The 23,654-nt window shown below is 37.0% G+C and overlaps 2 protein-coding genes across 5 annotated transcripts in view; one reads left to right on the forward strand and one right to left on the reverse strand.

Moving 5' to 3' along the window:
• The first annotated feature begins 900 nt into the window (after positions 1 to 900).
• The window catches only part of ASB3 (ankyrin repeat and SOCS box containing 3), a 72,602-nt gene continuing 49,848 nt past the window's right edge, over positions 901 to 23,654 (forward strand). For 2 of the 4 annotated variants that reach the window (XM_087717535.1, XM_087717537.1), the window contains exon 1: positions 21,556 to 21,685. The gene's annotated coding sequence lies outside the window, so the exon portion shown is untranslated. Of the gene's footprint in view, positions 950 to 18,719; positions 18,776 to 21,555; positions 21,686 to 23,654 lie in introns of those variants that run through there. The other 2 variants (XM_087717536.1, XM_087717538.1) reach the window with 2 other exon arrangements.
• Positions 6,845 to 21,452, reverse strand: CHAC2 (ChaC glutathione specific gamma-glutamylcyclotransferase 2). Its single transcript, XM_014058368.2, has 3 exons — positions 21,085 to 21,452; positions 11,745 to 11,780; positions 6,845 to 9,565 (listed from the first exon to the last, which is right to left on the reverse strand). Exons 1-3 carry the CDS (start codon positions 21,307 to 21,309, stop codon positions 9,185 to 9,187), a joined length of 642 nt encoding a protein of 213 aa, XP_013913843.1. The 5' UTR covers positions 21,310 to 21,452; the 3' UTR covers positions 6,845 to 9,184.

Below are 23,654 nucleotides of genomic sequence, written 5' to 3' on the forward strand. Positions count from 1 at the left end.
CGGTTGCCCCACGGGGATTAAAAACAACAGCGGACTTCGCAAGCTTTATATTGTCGAAATACACAGATCCTTACAATCTTAACACCTCCAGCTAATTATTTTTGTGGTGCTGAGCCCATTCCCTGTCACAAACATGAAGTAAAAAATAAGGGCTGTAAAAATAGGTCTACAGACTCTTCACATTCTGCACATAAATTGTTTAAACTCCTACCCTCAAAACGACGCTATAGAGCACTGCACATCAGAACCACTAGACACAAGGACAGTTTTCCCCTGAATGCCATCGCTCTGCTAAACAACTAATTCCCACAACACTGTCAATAATTTACCAAGAATGTATTAATATTATTCCTTCCTAGTAGCTATCTCTCCACACTTATGACTATAATCATGTTGCTTGTATTTTTCAATTTATGTTGTTTTTATTGTTTCCTAGTACGATTTGATAGCTTATTAGTAACCTTGATTATCACTGTTTTATCTTTTTATTCTTGATGAATGTATTTTTATTCTCCTTATGTACACTGAGAGCATATGCACCGAAGACAAATTCCTTGTGTGTCCAATCACACTTGACCATTAAAGAATTCTATTCTATTCTATTCTATTCTATTCTATTCTATTCTACGAATGGCCTTCAAAGAGACTTTTTCTCTCGAAACACCCTGCTTTCCATAGAGTTCGGCTCTTTCTGGCTAAGATTCCTTCCCATACCGGTCTACTCCTATAAATCCTTGGCCAACAATACCTTGGCATGCAACAACGTTTGTATAGGCTACACAAGATTAGTCGGCGGGGAGTCGAGCAATCATCTTGGAAGCTCAAAGCAGGCGCAGGTTGCGTGTGACTCTACACTCTGCGGTCTTCTATGAATTCTCCTCCCGCGGATCCGGCCTCTGGTCAACATCCGGGGCAGCCGGAGCGCGTTGCCTGAGGAGAGCAAGGGAAGGTAAGACGCTGGAAGGACGAGGAGGGGCAGGGAGCGCCTTGCTGATCTCCGGGACCGGTGTTTTTTGTTTCGCTTCGTTCCGGATGGTCTGGTGGAAGCTGCCTCTCCTTTTTTTATTTATATGTATTTATTGAGAACTAGAGACCGAGAAATCCGTGGTTGCGAGGGATTTGCCGGACTCACCGTGGTGGGAAGTGGAATAAAGATACTTTAGTGGGAATTGGGAGGGTGGCGATTTCGGAGCGCCCGTTCTTGCGGCAAGAGAGAATGGGTTAAGTGATATATTGTCGGCAATTGACCAAATCTACCTCAGGTTAAGCTGGTTCCCTGTGGGGTGGATCATATATGGCAGACCGCCAACCGAAATCTCAAAAGAGTTGTAAAGGTAAAGGTTCCCCTTGGAATAATGTGATTATGATAATAACGAAAATTGCACATACAGGTAGCCCTCGGCTTACAACAGTTCATTTAGTAACCATTCAAAGGTACAACGACCCTGAAAAAAGTGACTTATGACCCTTTTTCACATTGCAGCATCCTAGTGGTCACATAAACCAATCCAGATCCCTAGCAACTGACTTATATTTATGACAGTTGCAGTGTTCCAGGGTCATGTGATCACCTTTTGTGACCTGACAAAGTAAGTCAATGGTGAAAGCAGATTCATTTAACAATCATGTTATTAATGCAACAATTGCAGTGATTCACTTAACAACTGCAGCAAGAAAGGTTGTAAAATGAGGCAAAATTCACTTAAGTGAAACTTAACAAATGTTTCACTTTGCAACAGAGATTTTGGGCTCAACTGTGGCCTACAGGACTACCTGTACTTTAAACTGCCAAGAGCAAATAAATAAGATCCAGAGCAAAGTAACCTTACTGTAAACAAGGCTTTGATTCATCTCCAGATCAAACCAGGTACAATGTTTTTGACAGCTGAAGTTAAATAGTAGATTTCAGGGAGCTTAGTATGCAGGCAAAGAAGTAGAGGTAGTCCTGGACTTAACGACCACAACTGAGCCCAAAATTTCTGTTGCTAAGACATGTGTTAAGTGAATTTTGCCCCATTATACGAGCTTTCTTGCCACAGTTGTTAGTGACACAGTTTGTTGAGTGTGTTAATGGCTTCCCCATTGACTTTACTTGTCAGAAGGTTGCAAAAGGAGATCATGTAAACAGAGGACACCACAACCATCATAAATATGAACCAGTTACCAAGTCTCTGAATTTTGATCAGGGATGCTGCAAAGGTGGTGGGAAAAATGGTCATAAGTCACTTTTTTTCAGTGACATTGTAACTTTGAATAGTCACTAAATGAACCATTCTAAAACAAGGACTACCTCTAGTGCAAGATCAGAAGATCTGGAGAGACTTGGCCTATAGAATCACCAAGAGTCCGACACAACTGAATGGGTATTGCGGTTCCACCACAAAACTGCGTTCGATTAAAGTGCGCTCGACGAAACTGCGTAGCTGACGTCATCACAGGGCGACAACAGTGCGGAGACAGAAGCATGCTGTAAACGCTAAACCTAAAATTAACCCCTAAACCTAAACCTAACCTCCCTAAACCTAATCCTAAACCTAACCCTAAACCTAACCCTTAACCTAATCCTAAACCTAACCCTAAACCTAACCCTTAACCTAACCCTAAACCTAATCCTTAACCTAACCCTAACCCTAACCCTTAACCTAACCCTAAACCTAACCCTTAACTTGAATCGGCTTGCTTTCAAAGCGCTATTTAAAGCGCCCTTCTTTCTCCGCGCTCGCTGTTGTCACCCTGTTGATGACATCAGCGACGCGGTTTAATCGGGCGTGCTTTAGTCGAGCACGGTTTTGTCGTGCCATGCGGTATTGCCACTTAGTATGCAGGGCTACCTGGAGTTTTCTATTTTGTCATGTGGAGGGAGATTTTGTTAGTGCCTATTTTATGGCTTAAAGTTTTGTTTCCCACCAAACAATACCATTAAAATCCACAATGGCTAACAACAACAATGGATTATTAAGTTTGCAAAAAAAGTGGGGGGGGGGGAGGAATTTTAGCTCACTAATTTGCCCTACCTGATAAATCCCAAAAGTGTTTTTTTCAAATGGCAACTGGACTTTATTGTTTCTTTGAAGATATTTCGCTTCTCACCCAAGAAGCTTCTTCAGCTTCTTGGATGAGGAGCAAAACATCTTGGGACAACCGTGACCTGGATGTCTGAGAATCTCCATCCGTACCTGCTTGATTAAGAAAATATAATAACATGAGAAAGCTCTTCTCTGTTAATTGAAACTATTACCAGGGCTTTGTCTGCCCTTGGCATTAGAAATTGCTGTTAATTTAGACTATGTATGTATCAAAGCTAGTAATTATGAGAGAAGAAATGCATACTGATTTTCCATAACTTGGTACTCTCTGAATTTATAATTATTAATTGGCACAGCTATGGAGGAGTCACACTCCCCAGACATCTTTGAACTAATAAGGTCAAACAAGGAACTATGGCTGTTAGACCTGTTACTCTAATGACATTCCACACTAATTCTAGCAAGACATTTTATTAATCTTTTTATGCAGTAAAATTAAAGAAGGAAATACATTTTCTCCTAATCTGCATACTCTCATTTACATATTACATGTATTTATAAGAAAAAAATAGTACAATAGTAGCAACAACTACTGCAACTCATATAAAAATACCGAATGTTGGATATTAATGTTTATCCATATTTAATTCAACAGATGCTACTCAACTAATCTGGAAATATGCCCAATATGGTTGCTTTTCACTTGGTAGTTTATAATTGTAACAAATATGTTAACAATGCATGCACTTTTTAAATAATTCAGGATTTAATTGGTACATAATCTCATTCAAAAATATTGCACTTAATGATATTATTTACTTTGCTTTGACAGTTATCTGGAATTAATTTTTTGATGGCATCTTCATACAAGCATTGAAAACTATTATTTTATAACAATCAAGTTTGAACTACTGTAATCTTAAAATAATAATTACATTATTGGACCCTTTTGACAGAATGCTAGTTATTTATATTTCAGTATGTCTTTAACAAACTAGTCCTTATTAAGAACATTGTTTTCATTAAGTTGTGGTAACGTGGCAGATACATTTTATAATTATATTTTCTCAATGATGTCAAAATTGGTTTAAAGTTGAAATGAAACATTTTGTACTTCTCTGGTATGGTGGTGATTATTTATGGAACCTTGTTAGGTGCACATAACAATATATAATACAGCAGCTCATATTGCAGTGTACTGTATAAAAAGGGAAAATATCACTCCTTGGAATATTTTTATGACATCAAACACACAGTTGTAAAGACATCTAACAAATGCCTTTTTGCTTCTAATTAGGATTTCTCCCTCAGAAATATTGCAGATACTTTATATGGTATGTACAATTGTTCTCCATGCTACAATCTTTTTTCCCCACAGAAATTATTTTTGTTGTTGAGTCGCTAAATTGTCTCAGACCTTTCACAATCCCATGGACCATAGCACGCCAAGTTCCCCTGTCCTCTACTACTAGAGTTTACTCAAATTCATGTTCATTGCTACACTATTCATTCTATTCATCTCATCCTCTGCTGTCCCCTTCTCCTTTTGCCTTCAATCTTTCCCAACATCAGGGTCCAATGAATCCTCTCTTCTCCTTAAGTGGCAAAAGTATTTGAACTTCAGTTTCAGTATCTGTCCTTCCAAAGAGTTGATCTCCTTGCAGTCTAGAGGAAAATCAAGAGTCTCCTCCAACACCACAATTCAAAACCATCGATTCTTCAGCGCTCAGCCTTCCTTATGGTCCAACTCTCATAGTCATACATTACTACTGAGAAAACCATATACAGGCTTTTGTTGGCAAGGTGATGTCTCTGCTTTTTAATATGCTGCCTAGCTTTGCCACAACTTTCCTCCCAAAGAGCAAGAGTCTTTTAATTTCATGGTTATAGTCACCGTCTGCAGTGATGTTAGAGCCCAAGAAAATAAAATTTCTCACTGCTTCCATTTCTTCTATCTGCCAGGAAGTGATGAGACCAGATGCCATGATCTTTTTTTAATGTTGAGTTTCAAACCATTTTTTGCACTCTCATCTTTCACCCTCATCAAGAACCTCTTAGTTCCTCCTCACAATCTGCTATTAGAACAGAAATTATACTCTTGTAAATATATACAAGTAGTTCTCAAACTTGGAATTATATTTGTTACTGAAGTTATTAGTGAGGTGTCCATGTGCTCACCTTGCTTATGACCAGAATATCTGCTTTCCCCATGGTAATTGTTAATTGGAACACACAATGCCATAGCTGGTGGGGGACGCCTAATGCAGGACTGTAGTGCAGTGTACCTCCCCAGCTCACATATCGCCTGCATCAGGCCTCCCCCACTTCTTGAGGCACTCCTTCCACAGCTTCCTGCTCCCCTGGGTCCCACACTCTTGCGTATCCTCTCCTGCCTCACTCCACTTATCTTTTCCAGTTTACCATTCCAAGAGAGTGCCCAACCCTAATGCAACCATGCAGCCTTCTTGCAGAGGCCGCTTTGTGTCATTCTGTAGGCAAGCATCAATCTACGAGATTGGTGTGTGTCACATCAACTGATTCTCTTTCCAAATGACAACTTCCAGAAATTGTCTTTCAGAAAGAGAAGCAGCAATTCACCACTATATTCACCTATACAGAAGTTGCCTGGTACCATACCGGAAACTGGTGCCATTTTAGAAGTGGCCATACTTCTTGAGATCTGAAAATTATGGCCACTCCCAAAATGGCACATTTCCAAGATGATTCCAAGCCAGTTTTATATAGGAAGACTGCATGATGCATTAGCTATTTTTCTTCAGGAAAGGGAATCTTTGATATAGGTAAGTGCATGGTGGGGTATGGGATCCAGCAAGATGGGAAGCAGGCTCATGGGAAACAGTGGGGTGAATGGGAGGAAGATAGATCAGTAGGGACAATTGCAGCATCCCTGATGTTGATTGTATGGATGCCTGAAGTGTGATGTCATGACCACGGGGAGGGGGGGGCACTGCAGTGGCCATAGGTTTGGCTATAGGTCATAAGTCCCTTTATTCAGCGCCATTGTAATTTTGAATGGTCACTGAATCTTCACAAGTTGAAGGATACCTGTAACTCATTAAAATATGTATGTGCATTTATCTTCTAGTAAAACAAGCCACCCTCTGATGCTGAAGCAGGTTTCTAAGAGTGGTTCTGGCTTTTCAGTGTACTTCTAATTTCAAGCTTAAAAGTCACCACATTTCACCTATAACTTTTTGCATATTTATACTACTGTACTGCATCTCTAGTGTTGATGGCTGGGATCCAAAGATTTTCAGAATGCCCAATGGAATTGTATATATATATTTTCAGAGCAGCAATTTATGGATTACAAACTTATTAAAATTCCATTTAATTTTTTAAGAGAGTACTTGATACGCAGCATGAGTTTCTACTTGGGAAATGAAAGTTGAACATTTCTTTGATTATACAGTATTCACATTTGCTGGTTGCTGAGCTCTGCTTTGCTTAATGTAATTGAATTAAAATTGAATTAAAAATCAGTGAAATTTTTTTTATGGTAGCTAAGCCATATTTCTATATAGATGTTTTTATAATGATGTAATAAGAATTAATCATATTTAACCTAAATATGATTTATTTTACTACGATCTGGAAATACCAGATCAGTTTATAATTTGTATCAGAATTCCTTTTCATTGTGTAATCTCTTGATTAACTCCTTATTAAAACTATACCCTTCAGATTCAGACTTAGTTATCACACTTTGTTGAATAAAAGTGCCTTCAAAAACACAAACAACACAGCATAACATTTGCGAGTTTTTGTTAAACAGAGGAAGAAAAACACTGTATGGGCTTAAATCATAATTGTTGTATTACTAATGCAAAATCATACAAGTTTCATTATGAAAATGACAGAAACATAGAACCAGTTTATGCTTTTGTTGAAAGTTTAAAGAAAAGAACTGAAACTGTGAGATGTACATGCATAGTTGGGACGGAAACGTTTTTTGTTGTTATGATATCATCATCAAGTTAACGCAGCAGATAACCATTTTAGTGGAAGTTGAGAAGATTTAGAAGTCCCGGCAATTTACTGTGCAACTTACCCTTGATAAGTACAGAGTCCTGAAAAAAGAGGTACATTTAACTAAATCAATCAATTTTATTTACAGCCAAAAGACCCAAAAGCTACTTACAAACATAATCTAAATTTGACATTGGATAAAACAGTTTAGTAAGTAAAATATTTAAATTTATATTGTGTTTGTAAGTTGCTTATGGGCCTTCTGGACGCAAATAAAATTGGCTGATTAGATTTAAACTAAATCAACAGCTTATGCTTACCTGGTGTAAATTTTAATTTAGACTCTCAAATAAATACTTTGACGTGGTTTCAAAAATATTGTGACAGATTGCCTAGATATATGTAATACAATCTTCAATAAACATCAAGTTCAAAGCACTATGGGAGAGAGATACACAATTAGAATTTTTAAAGGGTATTTACTGGCCAGCTATAGCCATGAAAGAGGCATTCCATAGTGTTTTTTTTTTTTTAAATCCTAGTCTATGGGAGGAGTTATAATATTTTTATGTCTTTAAGAGATTGGAAATAGACTGGAGCTTATGTATTTTCTTTTGTTTACTGACATGTTTATCATTGCAGTAAAATATTCTAGCAAGCATTTCCAAATTTTGTTAGTAGAAAATATAATTAAATTAATTATACTAAGTTATCCAGGTACAACTAGAACTATGCTAATGATAATAACTAGACTTGGACATTTGCAGCGAAAAATTTCCATTCAAAACCTATGCTGCAATTTATGTGCCAATATTTTCTGAGGAACTTTGGCTTTCAAGGGAGCTTATTCCTTTAGATGCTTGCTAGATCTCTGCCAGTCCTTATAGAAACAATAATCCTATTCTTCTGTATGAGGCAAAAAGGAATTAGTATAGAATAGTGTCAAAAATGTGCTTTTGTATTGCAAATGCTGATTCTCTGCTTTTCAAATGGGCTGGATAATCCATATACTTCCAAATTTTTCCAATTAAGAGTGTACAAAGAGAAGTGCAGTCTTCATAATGAAAGCTTTACAAATGCATAGAAAAAAACAAAAATCGAAGAAGAAATGTTCTTGTACCTCAATGTGTTATTGTGTGTTTAGAAGCAAGAAGTTGTGAAACTATAATATTAGGTATTGGTGACCACTTCATGTTGGCATAGTAAAGGTTGAACAAAGGGTTATTGTGAATTTTCATTAATGGAGTTCTAATTACTAGGATAAGGGCAAATTTGACTATCTCTAAAAATGCCCAATGATTATGGATAGGAGTTTTGTTACATACTTTTTACTCTAGATTCAAGTTGTTTCCCTGATTACAATTATTTTCCAAAAATGAGAGAAAGTCTTATGGTACCAGTATACATCATCTCTGAAGATATTGAAACCATGAATGCAAAGTGCTGTTTCCTTTCATTTGTAACTATTTGATCCTCTTATCACTAAGCAAATGTTATATATAAATTATTGAATTTGGGCAAGTGAAACTAAATGATAAATAATATATAATAAGCAATACATTTCAAACAGTTGTACAAATAATCCAGGCCCTTCATATAGATATAATTGCCATTTACAATGTAGTCCTACACATATTTACTTTGTACCATGTTGGACTCAATCCTAAACAAGTGTACAAAGAATTTTTCTCTCAGTGCTGTAATCCACAAATCCCATTGGGAACATTTTTGAAGGAATATACTGACATTTATGTCAACACACATCACTCAATCCTATGCATTTCTTTCTTTGTTGAAAGGACTTCCTTTTGTGCATAGGACTGCATCCATACCTAAGTGAAGAATCTAGTTCAAAACTTTTTTTTAGAAAGGAAAACAAAATCTAATAATTTAAAGTTAAGAAAGTTTCCCTTCAACTTAAATCAGGCCTAAGTTATTCCAATTTGAGAAATGAACAGAAAAGCATTCTTAAAACTTTATGGAAATTCAAAGTTCCTTCTTAAATTTAAATATCATTTTAAAAATCTCTGTTGCTCAAGGACAGTGATGCCTCAATGAAATATGAAATTTTTTTTTTAAAATTTTGATGGCTAATTTCCAAATTATATAAACAATATAAACAGAATAAACTTAGTCTGATAGTGAAGAAACTGTTTGCAAAGCGACTGTTATACAGGTTTGTTTTGCTCTTGTTCCAATAGTTTCTTTACCAGTTTCTCTAAATTAAAAACATGTTCATCCACATCTTCTGGTACAAGATCCCTGAGGGAATTGCAAAGTTCAAATAGGTATTCTGTATTTCTTCCACTAGGACCAACTGCATTAAAAATCTGTTCGGCAATTTCTTCTAGAGGTGCAGGTCCGAGGTAGTTAGGGTTTTCACAGGTTCCAATATATAATAGCACATTAAAAGGTTCCACTGCAGGATCTTTGGGATAGAAGACAATAGTTGTAGTCCTATATCCACCCTTCTCTCGAAAATCAAGATAGGCTTTTACTTCAACTTCTTGTCCTATTGGCAGCTTGTATGCAACACCCCACACACAACCCTGGAGAAGAATACAACCAGAAAAATAAAGCATACTAAGATCAGACTCTATCAAAGAGTTGCAGAAGTCACTCTTCCAAACCATTATTGTCAGTAATGCATGCACATAACTTATTTAATGAAAAAGTAGAAAACAGGATATTAATGAGGGAATTACAAATTCTCAAACCCATGTTTCCAATTCTCCACTGGCTCTCTTCCCTTCCTATGTTTTCTTCCAGGGTTTTACTACGGTTCAGAACTCTTTCTACTCTCCGAAGTACAGGTACTTCATCTAACAAGTACTGTTAATTTAGCAAGATAGATTGATAGAGATAAGCTAAAAATATTGCTCATTTCTAGTTATTTTAATACTGCACTATTAGGATGACTGCAGGATATTGATTTGAAATAACTAGTTTGCAATGATTGGAGTTTGTTTTGCAATACAAATGCTGGGGAAAGAAAGAGAAAAAAAACCAAGCTAAACTATTCTTTGCTTATAGAGGAAGCTGTCTGCTAACATAATAGGATCTAACTGCACAGCAGTATGAAAAAACTTACCAGAAAAGTACAGAAGAATTCACAGTGACAGACACTGTGTTGCATTTTGCTGATCTTGTCAAGTACAAAAGGTTGAAATCTGTAGCTGCCATTACTCTGATCTAAATTAGGCAGCATTACAGGACAACTAGTGGTGTACAAACCTCCTTGTTTTCATGACATTTAATTTATTCTCAAGAAAATTTAAATACTGGGGGTGTAATTACTGATGCTACTTAGAAAAGATATACGGAATTGAGGCTTCAGGGCTGTAGGCAGTGACCATATCCCTCTAAAACCTGCCTCCAATTGCATTTTTAAGAGAAACTGCTCAGTGCATCATAAATAAATGGTGCATATTTTAATGTAATGTATATAATATCTCAACTAAACTATGGCAAAATGATTTTTATTTTTGTCTTAGCCACTTTTTAATCTTGGTTTCACTTAATTTTTTTTACAGGGTCCCATCTAGCATACCATCTAGAAGTCAAGAGTGGTCCTTGGTGTAAACACTCCTAATGTAGAAGAAATAAAGATTTATAATAGTAATACAAACTCAGCTTATTTTATTTCAGTTCAGTTTTTACTTTACAAAACATTTCACATGTATTTTCAGTAATATTGCAATAATTTTGCAACACCCTGTAAGTTTTTACTTTTGCTTGTCAGGTTTGAGAACACAAAGTTGAAAATTTAATTCACCTGTGAGTTTGCAGCTGATTTGAGGATGGAAGTGAGATTTTCATGGGTCACATTTTTAATTTCTGATCCTAAGCAAATTTGCTTTAAATAAGTAGGTTTACTGGTACCTAGCTGTGTAAAACTGTAGTTTTAAGCATCAGTGTTGCAGTATTTAACAGCAGAACATAGAAAGGGAGCAGTTGTTTATTTTCTTTGTACTATAAACAAAACATTATTTTCTAAAAATAATGTAAAAAGTTTTAAAATATGAACATTGTAATCAGAGTTAGCAGTTTTCAGCAACATGTTAAAATATAATGTTAATTATTCTGGGAAGGTAAATTTTAAAAAATCAAGGAAATCATTCAAGTACAAGATACATTACATTTGCAAAAAGTATATTGAGGACACACCAGAACTGTGAGTTTAAAGGTTTTTCTTGAAGAAATATAATGGAATATGCTCTAAAGAGCCAGCATTTCAGAGAACAGATAATCTTAATGTTTAGATTTTTTTCTATATTTCCTTATTAACATTTTATTTTAGAATAATACTGACCAAATATATTTTAAATCAAGTTGAGTTTATATGGGGCAGGACACTAATTTCTTTGCTATTCAAAAAGTATAAATAGCTGCTTTACCATTCAACTCGATATTACTTCTTGCTCACCTATGATAGAGTCCAACACAAATACTGAACATATATACAACAGCAAGAAAATGCCATTAAGAGGGTGAATTTGGCACAGGATGTATATCAGCACTGTCTGACAGCTTATTTTTCAGGCTGCAATGTATCTCATATTTACTTTGTATTAATTTACATTGTGTCTGAATTTATATCTCAATTGATGTGTATAAGATTACAGGTTAAAATTCTAGTTTTCTATCAGAATTAGGAAGGCAGATGCTACATGCTACTATTGAGGACAAAACGTATTTATAGAATATGTAAAAATGCAACTACTTTACCTCAGGATCTTCAATAAGTGTCACAACTCTTCCAGGCTAAAATTAAAAACAAAACAAGCAAAAAATCAGTAAAAATTTATCAGAGCTGGTACAAAAGTGAAGTTTTTTTTTAAAACAAAAATCCAAACCACAGATCATTATATAAATGAAATATAATTTTAAAAGTATTCGAATTCTGTCATAGTGAAGGTATATTTGCTGGCTGAGGAGCTTATATTTGATAAGACTGCAGATAATAACATAAATCCATTTGTAATCATTTTATTTATGTACAAGTGTTTCATGTGCTTTTAGGCTGGTTTAACCAAGCAAAATAATTCACCTCAGTAGTAATAACAAACCAATAAGCAGTGCCCATATGTTTCTCAGGCACATTTATCATTGGTTCTTTAGCCCTTAAATGCCTGTTAAATATTTTCAGAGACTTTGAAATATCAAGATGCTTATCTTATTTTAGAAGACAGGTACTTCTATAAATGGAGAGATCCAGGAGAGAATGGTTTTTTTTGAAGTCCCTTCTATAGACATTTTTGAGGATGTATGAATATTCTAACTGTGCTTCTTTTATTTGCCTTGTAGAGGCAGATTCTACTTGGAGCTCCCAAGTAGAAATGATTTCATAGATATCAAGGTCTCTCATCTTTAACTCTTGTTATAATTGCAATAATTAATTATTAATGTAATAATTAATAATTCTTACAGCATAATGAATTGCATCCAGAAATAAACTGGCAACTGTTGTAGCTTCTATAATATAGATGTTGTATGATGATGAGCCAGTTGTCCTAGTTGGTTAAGGTACCAGGCTAAAAACCAAGACTTATAGTCCTGTTTTAGGTATGAAAGGTAGCTGGATAATTTTGGGCCAGTCACTCTCTCTCAGCCCAATCCACCTCACAGGGTTATTGTAGGGAAAATAGGAGGATAAACGAGTATTAAGTATATTTGCTTCATTAAGTTATTTATAAAAATAATACATGTTGGACATAAATAAATAAAATTTTAATAAAAATAAATAAAAAGCTGCATTTTTTACCAGTTAAAAGTTTTTCTATTCACAAATTTGTCCCCATGTACTTGCTAGATTCTCTATTTTATCTGAGGTTATTTTTTTTTAAAGATGAAAATGATGGTCGTGATAGTAAAAGCAGGAAGCTGACATGCTACAAAGCACAAGGCTCTAGAACAGTGATTCTCAACCTGTGGGTCGGGACCCCTTTGGGGGTCGAACGACTCTTTCACAGGGGTCGCCTAAGACCATCGGAAAATACATATTTTCTAAAAAATACGGAAAACAAAAAATAATTTTATGGTTGGGGGTCACCACAACATGAGATACTGTATTAAAGGGTCGCGGCATTAGGAAGGTTGAGACCCACTGCTCTAGAATCATGTAGTCTTTGAGTCACACATATATCTGACTGGGAAATGAGTGTTGTGAGATTGGCTATGTATACAGTACTATGACAGCTATGTTCTGAATCCACCTACCACTATGCTTTCAAAATCTTAATTTTGCCCCTTAGCCCATAACTACTAGGATTGTCTCCATTGTGTACTTGTAATAATCAATAAAGTCATATGGGTGATGAGATTTGCTTGGAGACTGTTGAGGTCTGGATAGGGAGCAACAGGCTAAATCTAAATCCTGACAAGATAGACTGGCACTGGCTTAGGGGCTCTTTGGCTCTTGAAGAATTGCCATCGTTGGTTGTGGATGGGGTTGCACTGCCCCATACTGACCCATTATATAATCTGGGAGTTCTTCTGGACTCGTGACTCTTGCTTGAGGAGCTGATGGCAGTCTCTGCACAACTGTGCCCAAGATGCCCTTCTTATAGTCACCCATACCTTGGTTATCACCCATCTGAACTGTTGTAATGGGGTTTACATAGTACAGTATCCAGGGGCTTCATTTGGTTCAGAATGCAGTAGCCTGAACAGTTTTATGCAAGCCCAAAGCTCTGCATGTGTCATCTCTCTTGTATGAGTTGCAATGGCTGCCAATATGCTCCTAGATACAATTCAGGGTGCTGGTTATCACTTTTAAAGTATTATGTGACTTAGAGTTTTTTGAAGGACCACCTCTCCTTTATTACATCCACCTAGCCTACCAAGGCAGGAAGACAGGATATGTTATGGGTCTCATCAGTTGGGAACGTAGATCTGGTGGGACCATGAAAAAGATGTTCTCAGTGGTAATCACTTCTCTATGGAATACCTTTGCTGTTGAGGTATGGCTGGCCATCTATCCTGTTGCTTTTCCAAAAGGCAATGGGTCTGGAGACCCCAAATGAAGCTGAAGATGTCAGGTCCAAGAAATTGGGAACCAGGCTAGAGTTCAAAATGCTACAAGTTCATTTTATGCTACCTATACCTAAGAATTTGATCTATTAACGGTCAAGGTGAATCGGCTCCATGTAAGAGTTAACAGACTTCAAGGTCTCTTATGGGCGTGTAGACATTCCAAATAGATTATGTGTTTGACTCCATCCTCAGGCTCACCTGATCAATCGTGGTTAATTTGATTGTGTTCTGCTGTCATGGGAGGGGAGGGGGTTATGTATTTTTATATTTGTGTTTTTTAATGTTGTAAGTCTCTTGGAGTCACCTAGATGTGAGTTTAGTTGTCTTGTAAGTTTGTTTAATAAATTTGAAAAATAAGATTCGGCCTCAGAAATGTATTCATGTGTGCACTCATAAGAATTACCACATTTGTACAGGTATAAGAATGAAGTGTCCTCTCTACCACAAATGGGATCTTTGTGCTCAGTTATCTAACTCTGTTAAGATGAGGCCATCTGGTATCTATAGCTAGGAAATTGGTACTGACAGATAGAAACTTTATATTGGCCATTTACTAATAAAAACATTCTATAAAATAAAGCAAAATAATCCCTTAACTTCAATAACTGTTGGCAACCATTTATAGGCAAAGCTTATACATAGTGTAGCAAAAAATTTCTATGGTTACAGAAATAAATTTAATTGTTTAATAGATAATACAAATGAAAATATTAGAGTGCCTTGGAAATGTATGTAAAAAGGGGTAATCCACTGGTGATGAATTTCTGTGTAGAACTGACAATACAAAAAAACATGGGCTGTGGTTTCTATAGCACCCAAGTCACAGGGGCAATATCTGCTTTCATATGGGGCTTTCCTATAGTTCCTTTAAAATAACAGATGTGGGAAAATTGGCATTGTGTTATCTTAGTTAAAAACTTTTTGAAAGGCCTAAGCTAAAGTGTTACCTCTTAGTCTGAATTCATGTCAACAATATAGGAATCTGTATTCAAGTTGATTTGTGATTACTATTTCTCTGAACTCTTTTAAAAAGACAGAATTGTTTATAATGTAGACATTAACCGATAACTAAATTAAGTTACTTTTTCAATAAATATTCAGAAGTACATAGGTACTGTTTTATCCAATCATGAAGATATTTAGATGATTAATCTAAATGTTGTAGGTCGACTTTCTAATTTCTGTAGTATATTCCACCTTAGTACTAATTTGTATAAGAAAAACCTTAATCTTTATAGCTTTCTTAGGCATACAGATGAAAAGAAAAATGCAAAAATGCAAAAGTATTAAATACTTTTTTATTAATTTAGTATGGATGTTCTAAACTTATGCTGAAATATTATAAGAAGCATATACTTTTAAATAAATTTTCAAAATTTGTTGTAAGGATTTCAGACTGGAGGTGAATTTGCATAAAAAGCAAACAATATTATCTGAAAGGTATAAGCTCCACTGAATATTAATGTTGTTGCATATTGTCTAATCCTAGAAGAATGCCAATTATTTTTAAGTATTGGCTCATTATGTTGAAGTCAGTCAGTATTTCTGATGACTGACAAATCTGCTGCATATACAGCAGTAAATAACATAGCCTTGCCTTGTCAATGCCATTCTCCCAGATTGCTGGATGTTTCTGAACTCCATTGTTTCCTCTGCTCCACAAATACTATTTAGAATTTTATAAGCTCTATAATCCTTGTATAGCGAGAGGCACACTGGGTTTCAAAGTACTGTAAAATTTAATATTTTTGTTCAAATATTTTTATTTTTTATGAAATATAAAATAGGAAAGGTTTTACTTGTTTTAATCTTAATTCATAGATATTGTTATTAATCTATGGCAGGCAATGCTTTCTGAAAAGCATTTTCAAATAATAACTAGACCATAGCTTATTATCAGTCTTTATTTGGGCTACAAATTCAAAATATGGTTTTCTGAAAAATCCCTGAAAGTTGGAGAAGTATACATCAGTGGGCTTTAGTAACGAACAGCATATTTTTATAACTATACAGATACCTGCACTAATAACTAAAATCCTTCATTTTGAGGAAATTAGTAGTTGTGGTTCCCAAAAAATTGTTTTTATGCTTAAACAGGAATGATTAAGCACTTACATAAAAACAAACATTTTAAAATTTGACCAAATATATTTAAATTTTTTCCACACGTTAACAAATCTAGATCAACACAACCAATTTTCTTATAATATCAAATTATTTAGAAGAGTGAAATCCATTGCATCCTGGCGATGCTTGAAATCAGCTATTTAAAATTCTGTTTAATAATAAGCAGCTTGTTAGTCCATGCTGCTTGCTTGCTTTAATTTAACTCTCCAGAATTTTGATTCAAACTAAAAGGTTATTGGGCAATCTAATTCCTATGGGTAGCATATAAAAATGAATAGTAACACACTTCTGCTGATATAACTCAGTAGTTTGATTGAGAGTCATATTTCCATGTTTCTGGATTGTAATAGGACAGAAACATGTGAAAAGTACTGGTTTACGCACAACTCCATACAAATCAAATGCAGAACTTTCAGAATGATTTATCCCTGGTAGTCTGGGAACTATCTGTACCACATATTACTCATATGCTATACAGACTTATTTATTTATTTTATAAATTTATATAGCCTATTATTCTATACAACATAATGGTGGGCAGTTTACAAACACAAAAAAACCAGAACCAGTGTAAAAACATGCAGTGGCCCTAAAAAAACCACTCCTTATATCTACCAACAACTTTATCAGGTTCCAGCCAGATGCTATCCCAACTTTGTTGGAAAAATGAAGTCTTCAAGGCTTTTCAGAAAACCAATGGGCTTTTCTGGATCTCCGAGGGAAGGTTGTTCCAAAGGACAGGAGCTACTACCAAGAAGGCAGATTACTTTAATCCTGCTAGATGGCAACATTTAAGGGAATGAACCTGGAGCAAGCCCATTCTATCTAATCTGATGGAGAAGGCAAATAGCTTCAAGTGGTCCCACAAATAATCTGCCCCCATGCCATTCAGGGATTTAAAGGCGATAATAAGAAACTTGAATGGCAGTCAAAAAGAAAATTGAAGATAGTATAGCTTGCATAGCATCAGAGTACCATGGGCAAACCATGGGATCAGAGGTGGTATTCAGCAGGTTCTGACCAGTTCTGGAGAACAGGTAGCGGAAATTTTGAGTAGTTCGGAGAACCGGTAAATATCAACTCTGACTGGCTCCACCCCCATCTATTCTCTGCCTCCTCGGTCCCAGCTGATTGGGAGGGAATGGAGATTTTACAGTATCTTTCCCCTGGAGTGGGGTGGGAATGAAGATTTTACAGTATCCTTCCTCTGCCATGCCCACCAAGCTATGCCATGCCCACAAGCCACACCCATAAAACCGGTAGGAAAATTTTTTGAATTCCAACACTGCATGGGATGCCCAAATCTTTGCATGCCGCTGCATTCTGGATCAATTCTGTCTTAAGGGTTCTATTTCAATGTAATGTTCAGATGCAGCCACTATGAAATAATATGTGTATTAAAAACGGAAGGAATAAAATAACAAATAAAACCAATAAAAAATAGGGAAAGGATGGATACTGGGCAACACCTCCTTGTCTCGGTTATACTACAACAGTCAGTTTGTAAACATTTCAGAACTATCTATACTCCTGCAGTACTATGAGCTGCAATGTGCTTTAAACTCCATCTAAGATTTATTAGATTAGATTCAACAAACACTTTATGTACTTTTTGACCAATCCTGCACTTTGATTTGCAAGTATTTTGGCCCTTTTCCCTCTACGTAACAGCTTTGTTTCATTGATAGTTTGGGGTTGTCTTAGATGAATTTGTTTTAGGTCAGATAGATTTTCAGTTAGGCTAATTGTTGTAAATACCCAGCAATACTCCTCCCAACAGTAAAATTAACTATTTCCTCCCTAATTATGAATTGCCAGAGTTGTAAGGCTGAAAAACAGTTCCAATCCATGAAAATTCCCATCACTATTCTTACAATGAGTTACTTTTACTGGAATTCAATATTTTACTTCCTTCAAAAATAAAATTTCTCATTAATATCCAAAGACCTATTTTTATCTCAGTCTGTCCACAGAACCATGTTCCAGTAGCCTGCTGGAACATCTTTGGCAAACTTGAAACCTGTGGCATTGAGGGTTTTTTTGGAAACCAGTTCCAAAGTTCCTCTTTGATAATCTTCCATTCAGATCATTCTTCTTCAGTGTATCTTATGGTAGTCATGAACACTGATATCAGTACAAGTTCAGTGCAAGAACAGCTTGATTCTTTGCTGTTCTCTGGGCTCTTTGTGATCTCCCAGAAAATTGTAAGCTTTGTTCTTGGGAAATTTTGCGTTGGATGATCAGTCTTGGGAGTAATAGTCATGTTGCATTTTCTCCAATTGTACCCTACCTGACTCTGAATTGATGGAGGCCATTCTAGTCTCATGAACATCAGCAACACTTTTTCTTATGGTTACAAATTTGCACATGTTTACACAAACCTGGACTGTGAGCAACATTCTGATGATGACATAAAATGTTTGTTTTATTAATGGGCTTACATGAGCTCTGAGGACATTGTAAGTCATAGTGTTGTAGGATTATGGATAGCTCCAAAAGATTCATGTACTTTCTCTTCTCTTTTTTTTCCTTCCTAGCATCTTTTTGCAAGTGCAGTATCCTGGCCCAAATTCACCTAATCAGCCTTCATGTTCAAGGTAGGACTAGAAATCACAGTCTTCTGGTTTCTGTAAGGCCTGGAGCCTTATCTACTAGACCAAACCTGGAGCCTTACCTACTAGACCAAATCAGTTCTTTACTGATTCTTAGTTCTTACAGTTCTTAGATTTTTCCTCATTTTATTCTATCCAAAAAAGATACTGAAGGATGTTCATTTAATCATAATTTTCTTATTAATTCCAGACTGGTAAAGAAGTAAAAAAAATGGAAAATTAACAGCTACTTTTGTATTTGCTTACAATTATTTAATATAATCAGAAGTTAACATTGTTTCAACAACAATCATAAATCAGAGTGGGTGCAGAAATTGTGACCATTCTAATATGCCACTGAATTCATTGACACTTATTTCTTGGTAAGGATGCAATGGTTACAAGCTAGGATGTTTTTAGTGAACAAACTTTGGGCTCATATTATTGATACATTTATATAAAAAAAGTAATGGAAACTGAAGCAGTATAAATGATGTAGAGACAAAATTATTATCTCATCATGCAATGACATTTAAATTAATTGACCACCCAATTCTAACTAATTTTTCACTAGTTTTAATGTTGCTCACATATTCATTTTAAATGAAATGTAATCTGAATTTATCAGTTGATTAGTAAACTCTATAGATAAATGAAGTTAAAAATTGAAACACCTTAGGCCCCTCAATTGAAATATGGAAAAAAGTAACACTTAATCAAACAAAAGGACATTCACTGAGAACATAAAATGCAAACCCACATTCTACCCTGGAAATCTTGGAACACTGATTGACTGCTAATTCTAGAAGAATTGTGGTCTGCCATTCCGTTATAGTATCACTTCAGAAAGTTGTAAATTGTTTCCCCAAATATAAAGAAACCCTCTACATACAGGAATGAATTGCACAGCACAGTAAGCTAAAAATCCAAGATTATACCTTCCCATTTCAGAAGATTTTAAAATACTGGATGCACAGCTCATCTCACTATACAGAGCACATTATGTTCTTGTTTTGCAATCAAAATCCACATGTAGTAAGTGGAAATTGGTCTTTTTAAATATTTGAAACAACTTCCTTCATCTTATTTTATTTACTAGACAATCTCATTTGGCTTAATGTAGCCTATTCAGACAAAACATGGAGGATTGAGCTGCGCATCTGTTACATGTTTATGTTATGAAATAGTCTGAATTTTTTGTCAAATTACATTCAAAGACAAAATGGATACAGCCATTAAAAGACTTGCTGATGTCAAATACCTTAAGACAGTTCTAAAGGGAGACAATACTTTTCTTGATCTTTAACAACAAGTATATGTTGCTCAGGAGATGATCACACCTGTTCATATTGCACAATATGCTGAATATAACTGATTAAACTATACATGCTAAGCTAAAACTAAACAAATCCTGTTATGTCTTAGTATGTTGTGCGAACAAGGCCATCATTTTAAGCCATAATGTGATTTCTTTGTTTTGGTATAGCATGTTGGAATACAGCCAGCATTATACATGGGTTTGGATTTAAACATGATATGCAAGGTCAGTATTTTTATTTTTAGCAGAAAATCAAATCTTGCCATTGAAGTTCTCTTCATAGTGTGCTCAGAAGGAATCTGGGCAAATATAAATAAATGTATAGAAGATATCCCAAACATTGAAGTGTAGTGCAACCATATTAAAAAAATAAAACTAGCTTGGGAACTTTGTCCTTTTCCTTGTTGCCTGCAAGATACACTGTCTTGTCTGCATTTCCCCAAAGGGCAAGGGAAAAAAAACAATTGTACCCAAGTTGCATTGTCAACTATATTAGTATTCGAGGTTTGTCTGTGTATATAGTTAACAAGTTAAAAGCAAAGAGAGTAGTTGTGGGAGACAAAGACACCTTTCCTCTATTATTCCAACAATAATAAGAGCTGGGCTGTGCGTGTGAAAACTGCACCTGGGTTCTGGAATCGATCCACCCGTACAAAATTGGCACTTGGCTTATTTTACTCCAAACGTGGGCGATCTGCCTCGGCAGTTATGCACACAAACATCAATCCGACCAGTGGGCATGCAGGCACTTGCCAAGCTCCTCTGCCAACAGGATGGCTGGCGGGTCAGCTCTTGTCAGTCGCACAGATCCACCTCTCCAAACCTTTTCCTTCTCAGGCCCAGTTCGATTCCAACCCAGCTCCCATTTGGAAGATAACAAATTCTCCCCCCTAACTAAAAGAGAGATTAAGTCCTGGCATCTCTCAGTGCCCCACTGACACCGAGCGGGTAACGAGGTAGCCCCGCTTCTCCGCTCCGTCTGCCTACCGCAGCTCACCTTGCCCGGCACTCCACGGTGATCCGTGCTGCCTTGCCAGAACCTCCTGCTGTAGCCCGTGATGTATCCTACCATCTTGTCCTCGTAAGGAAAATCCACCTTCCAGATGAGAGAGCCATATCCGAACACCCACATGTTTCTAGCCCCGTCACTCTTTGCTTCGCTGACTGGGGAAGAGGGAGGGGACGGGCAACAGCGGCCCTGGGGGCTGCTAGGGCTTTGCATATTCTCTCCAGCCTTTGTTGAGCAGGCAGAGCACACAGCAGAGCGCAGGGCCCGCGCTCAAAAGAGCCCCAACCTCCGAGCGGGCTCCGCTTCCACTTAACCACGTGCCCCTCCACTGACTGTCTCACCGGGAGAACTGGGGAGTCAGAGGCGCCGCTGGCTTTTTTGCCGTAGACCGAGCTCAAACTACAGCTCCCGGCATCCCCTTCTGAGCCAGGAAAAGAAAGGCTGGGTGTCAACCGGCTGCTCTTGCTCGGCAAAGCTTCTGATATGCTCTTTGGGACAGCCGCTCTGAGCCACAAGCGCTGAGCGGTCGCCCCTCCTTTCCTAGAAAGGGAGCCTCGCTCGGCCACGGTAGCCCCGGCGAAGATTTCGGGTGAGAAGAGCGGGCAGTGAAGGGAGCGGGGCTTGGATTCCATTGATCTGCTGGGCTCCTGCTCTTTCTTTGGCCAAGGCAGGAAGGAGAAGCGGCCACCTCTCTTGGGAGGCGCGTTGGCTGCTTCGTCCTGCTCGGCGAGGGGCAAGCCGGATTGGCGACGGCTGTTTGGCGCGGCCTTTTTGTTTTTCACAAGACGCTTCCGCCATCTTACGGAATATCCCACGCCGAGCGGCCGAGGGAAGCATCTTCACCGCTTTCCCTTCAGGCTGCCCCGGCAACCGAGAGGGAAAAAGAACCGTCGTGGTGGCGAGGGGGTTGTGCCAGCTTCCCCCTTTGAGCTCCTTCGGCCAGGCAGCGGGTTTTAACTTCAAACTAGGGAAGTGAGGATCCGGGGCTGCAGTCCGCTGAGTCTCAAAGGAGGCGTCCTAGCTCTTTGCTTACTTTGCTGCACGAATTTAACCTGTAACTTTGCGTGATGCTCGAGTATGGGCTTTGAATCCAGTTGGGTTAGTGTCCTAATTCGTATTCAGTTAATTATTGATTTTCTATCCCTTCTTCTGGGAGTTTAGAGTGCCCGGCCCGGGGATCGCCGTTCAAGTAGCAACCTCTGAGGAAAGCCAATTCGAGTATTATCGGCCCTAAGTCAGCCACTTTCTGGTCTCTTCAGCCCAAGCCATAATCAGTATTAATTCTTGCCTTAGCCCTGTATTCATACATTGCACTACTGATGAATGAAACTACTGTTGGGTTCGTGGCAAACTGAATTTAAACTATATAATTTGTTATATAGTAATGTACTATGGTGTCTAAGTACACTGTGAGCCAAAATGATTTTGATATTGGGCGAACTCATTCAATATGTTAGTGACAATAGAATTATTATTACATGGAAGAGATTTTGCAATTGTTTGTGATGAGTTTAAAAAGGGTAGCCTTCTAAGCTTACAAAGAAATTTCCAGAAAGCCTTCTGACTTTCTTTTAGTTACATATGTTTAGTTTATACAGTATGTGAGTGACCTGTGAAAAGGGCCAGTTACATCTGTTGATGCTGTGCAGCTGAAGTTCAACTCCTCTTGAATCTGAGTAGTTTCATTATCCAGAAGTCATAAAATTCTTCACAGTGGGCCTTTCAGACTTTTTATGAAAATCATCTTTTTTGTCTTTAATCAGATGCCATGAAGTGGCAAAATATCTCAATTTGATTGTTGGATTTTCACAGTGTAGATGCAAATGTGATCTCTTAGTAGCGGTTGGACTCAAAATGGGTCTTCCTTCCTCTGTGATTTCATCTCCATAAGCTCTTTAGTAAACCAAGGAGCACTATTATATCACTCCAGTGTAATTTGATCAAACTCCTCAGCTTCCCCTTTATTTTAATGGATGACTAGTCTTAATCAATTCTTGGAAAACTGTGCAGGTGCCTTCTGAAACTTCATTGGATCCATTAGGCACCATGGGTTGATTGATCTGATAGATCACCCTGTGAAGAGAAGTTGTCCAGCAAAACTCCTAAATAAAGAGTGATCTGAGTGTTGTTCCTTTTTTGTTTTTCATGTTCAGTACAGTAGCAAACAATGTGATCTCACTGACAGTCCATAACAGTCCACTTCAGTTAACTTAAAATGTCAGCATGTAGTTGTTTCACTTAATCTTTCACTGTGTTGAACATGCTCATGCTTCTTATGTTGCATTTCCCACTAGACCTCTGTTTTTGCATCTTTGCGTTTTCTTTTATATGGCACCGTTAATGACCAGGTGTCATGAAGAATTAAATCAATCTGACATGAACACTAATGGAAAATCCTTAGCTCTTTCTCAGTAGCATGTTGAGTGCCATCTGACCTCAAAGGCCAGCACCAGCCTCTATATTGTCATTCACCATAACTAACATCCAAACTATCCAAGAAGTTTTCTAGTAAAATACAGGAATAGTTTACCATTGTCTTCTCTCATACAATATGAAAT

Source organism: Thamnophis sirtalis, unplaced genomic scaffold (assembly GCF_051295495.1).
Source record: "Thamnophis sirtalis isolate CommonGarterSnake01/CBP01778 unplaced genomic scaffold, rThaSir2_p1.2 scaffold_6, whole genome shotgun sequence".
Taxonomy (NCBI): Eukaryota; Metazoa; Chordata; class Lepidosauria; order Squamata; family Natricidae; genus Thamnophis; species Thamnophis sirtalis.

Excerpts from the sequence above, each read along its gene's own strand:
- CHAC2 (XM_014058368.2), bottom strand. The coding sequence starts at position 21,309 with ATGCAAAGCCCTAGCAGCCCCCAGGGCCGCTGTTGCCCGTCCCCTCCC. Across the intron at positions 11,781-21,084 it reads ACCGTGGAGTGCCGGGCAAG|CCTGGAAGAGTTGTGACACT; the intron begins GTGAGCTGCGGT and ends TTTTAATTTTAG. Across the intron at positions 9,566-11,744 it reads CACTTATTGAAGATCCTGAG|GGTTGTGTGTGGGGTGTTGC; the intron begins GTAAAGTAGTTG and ends ATTCTTCTCCAG.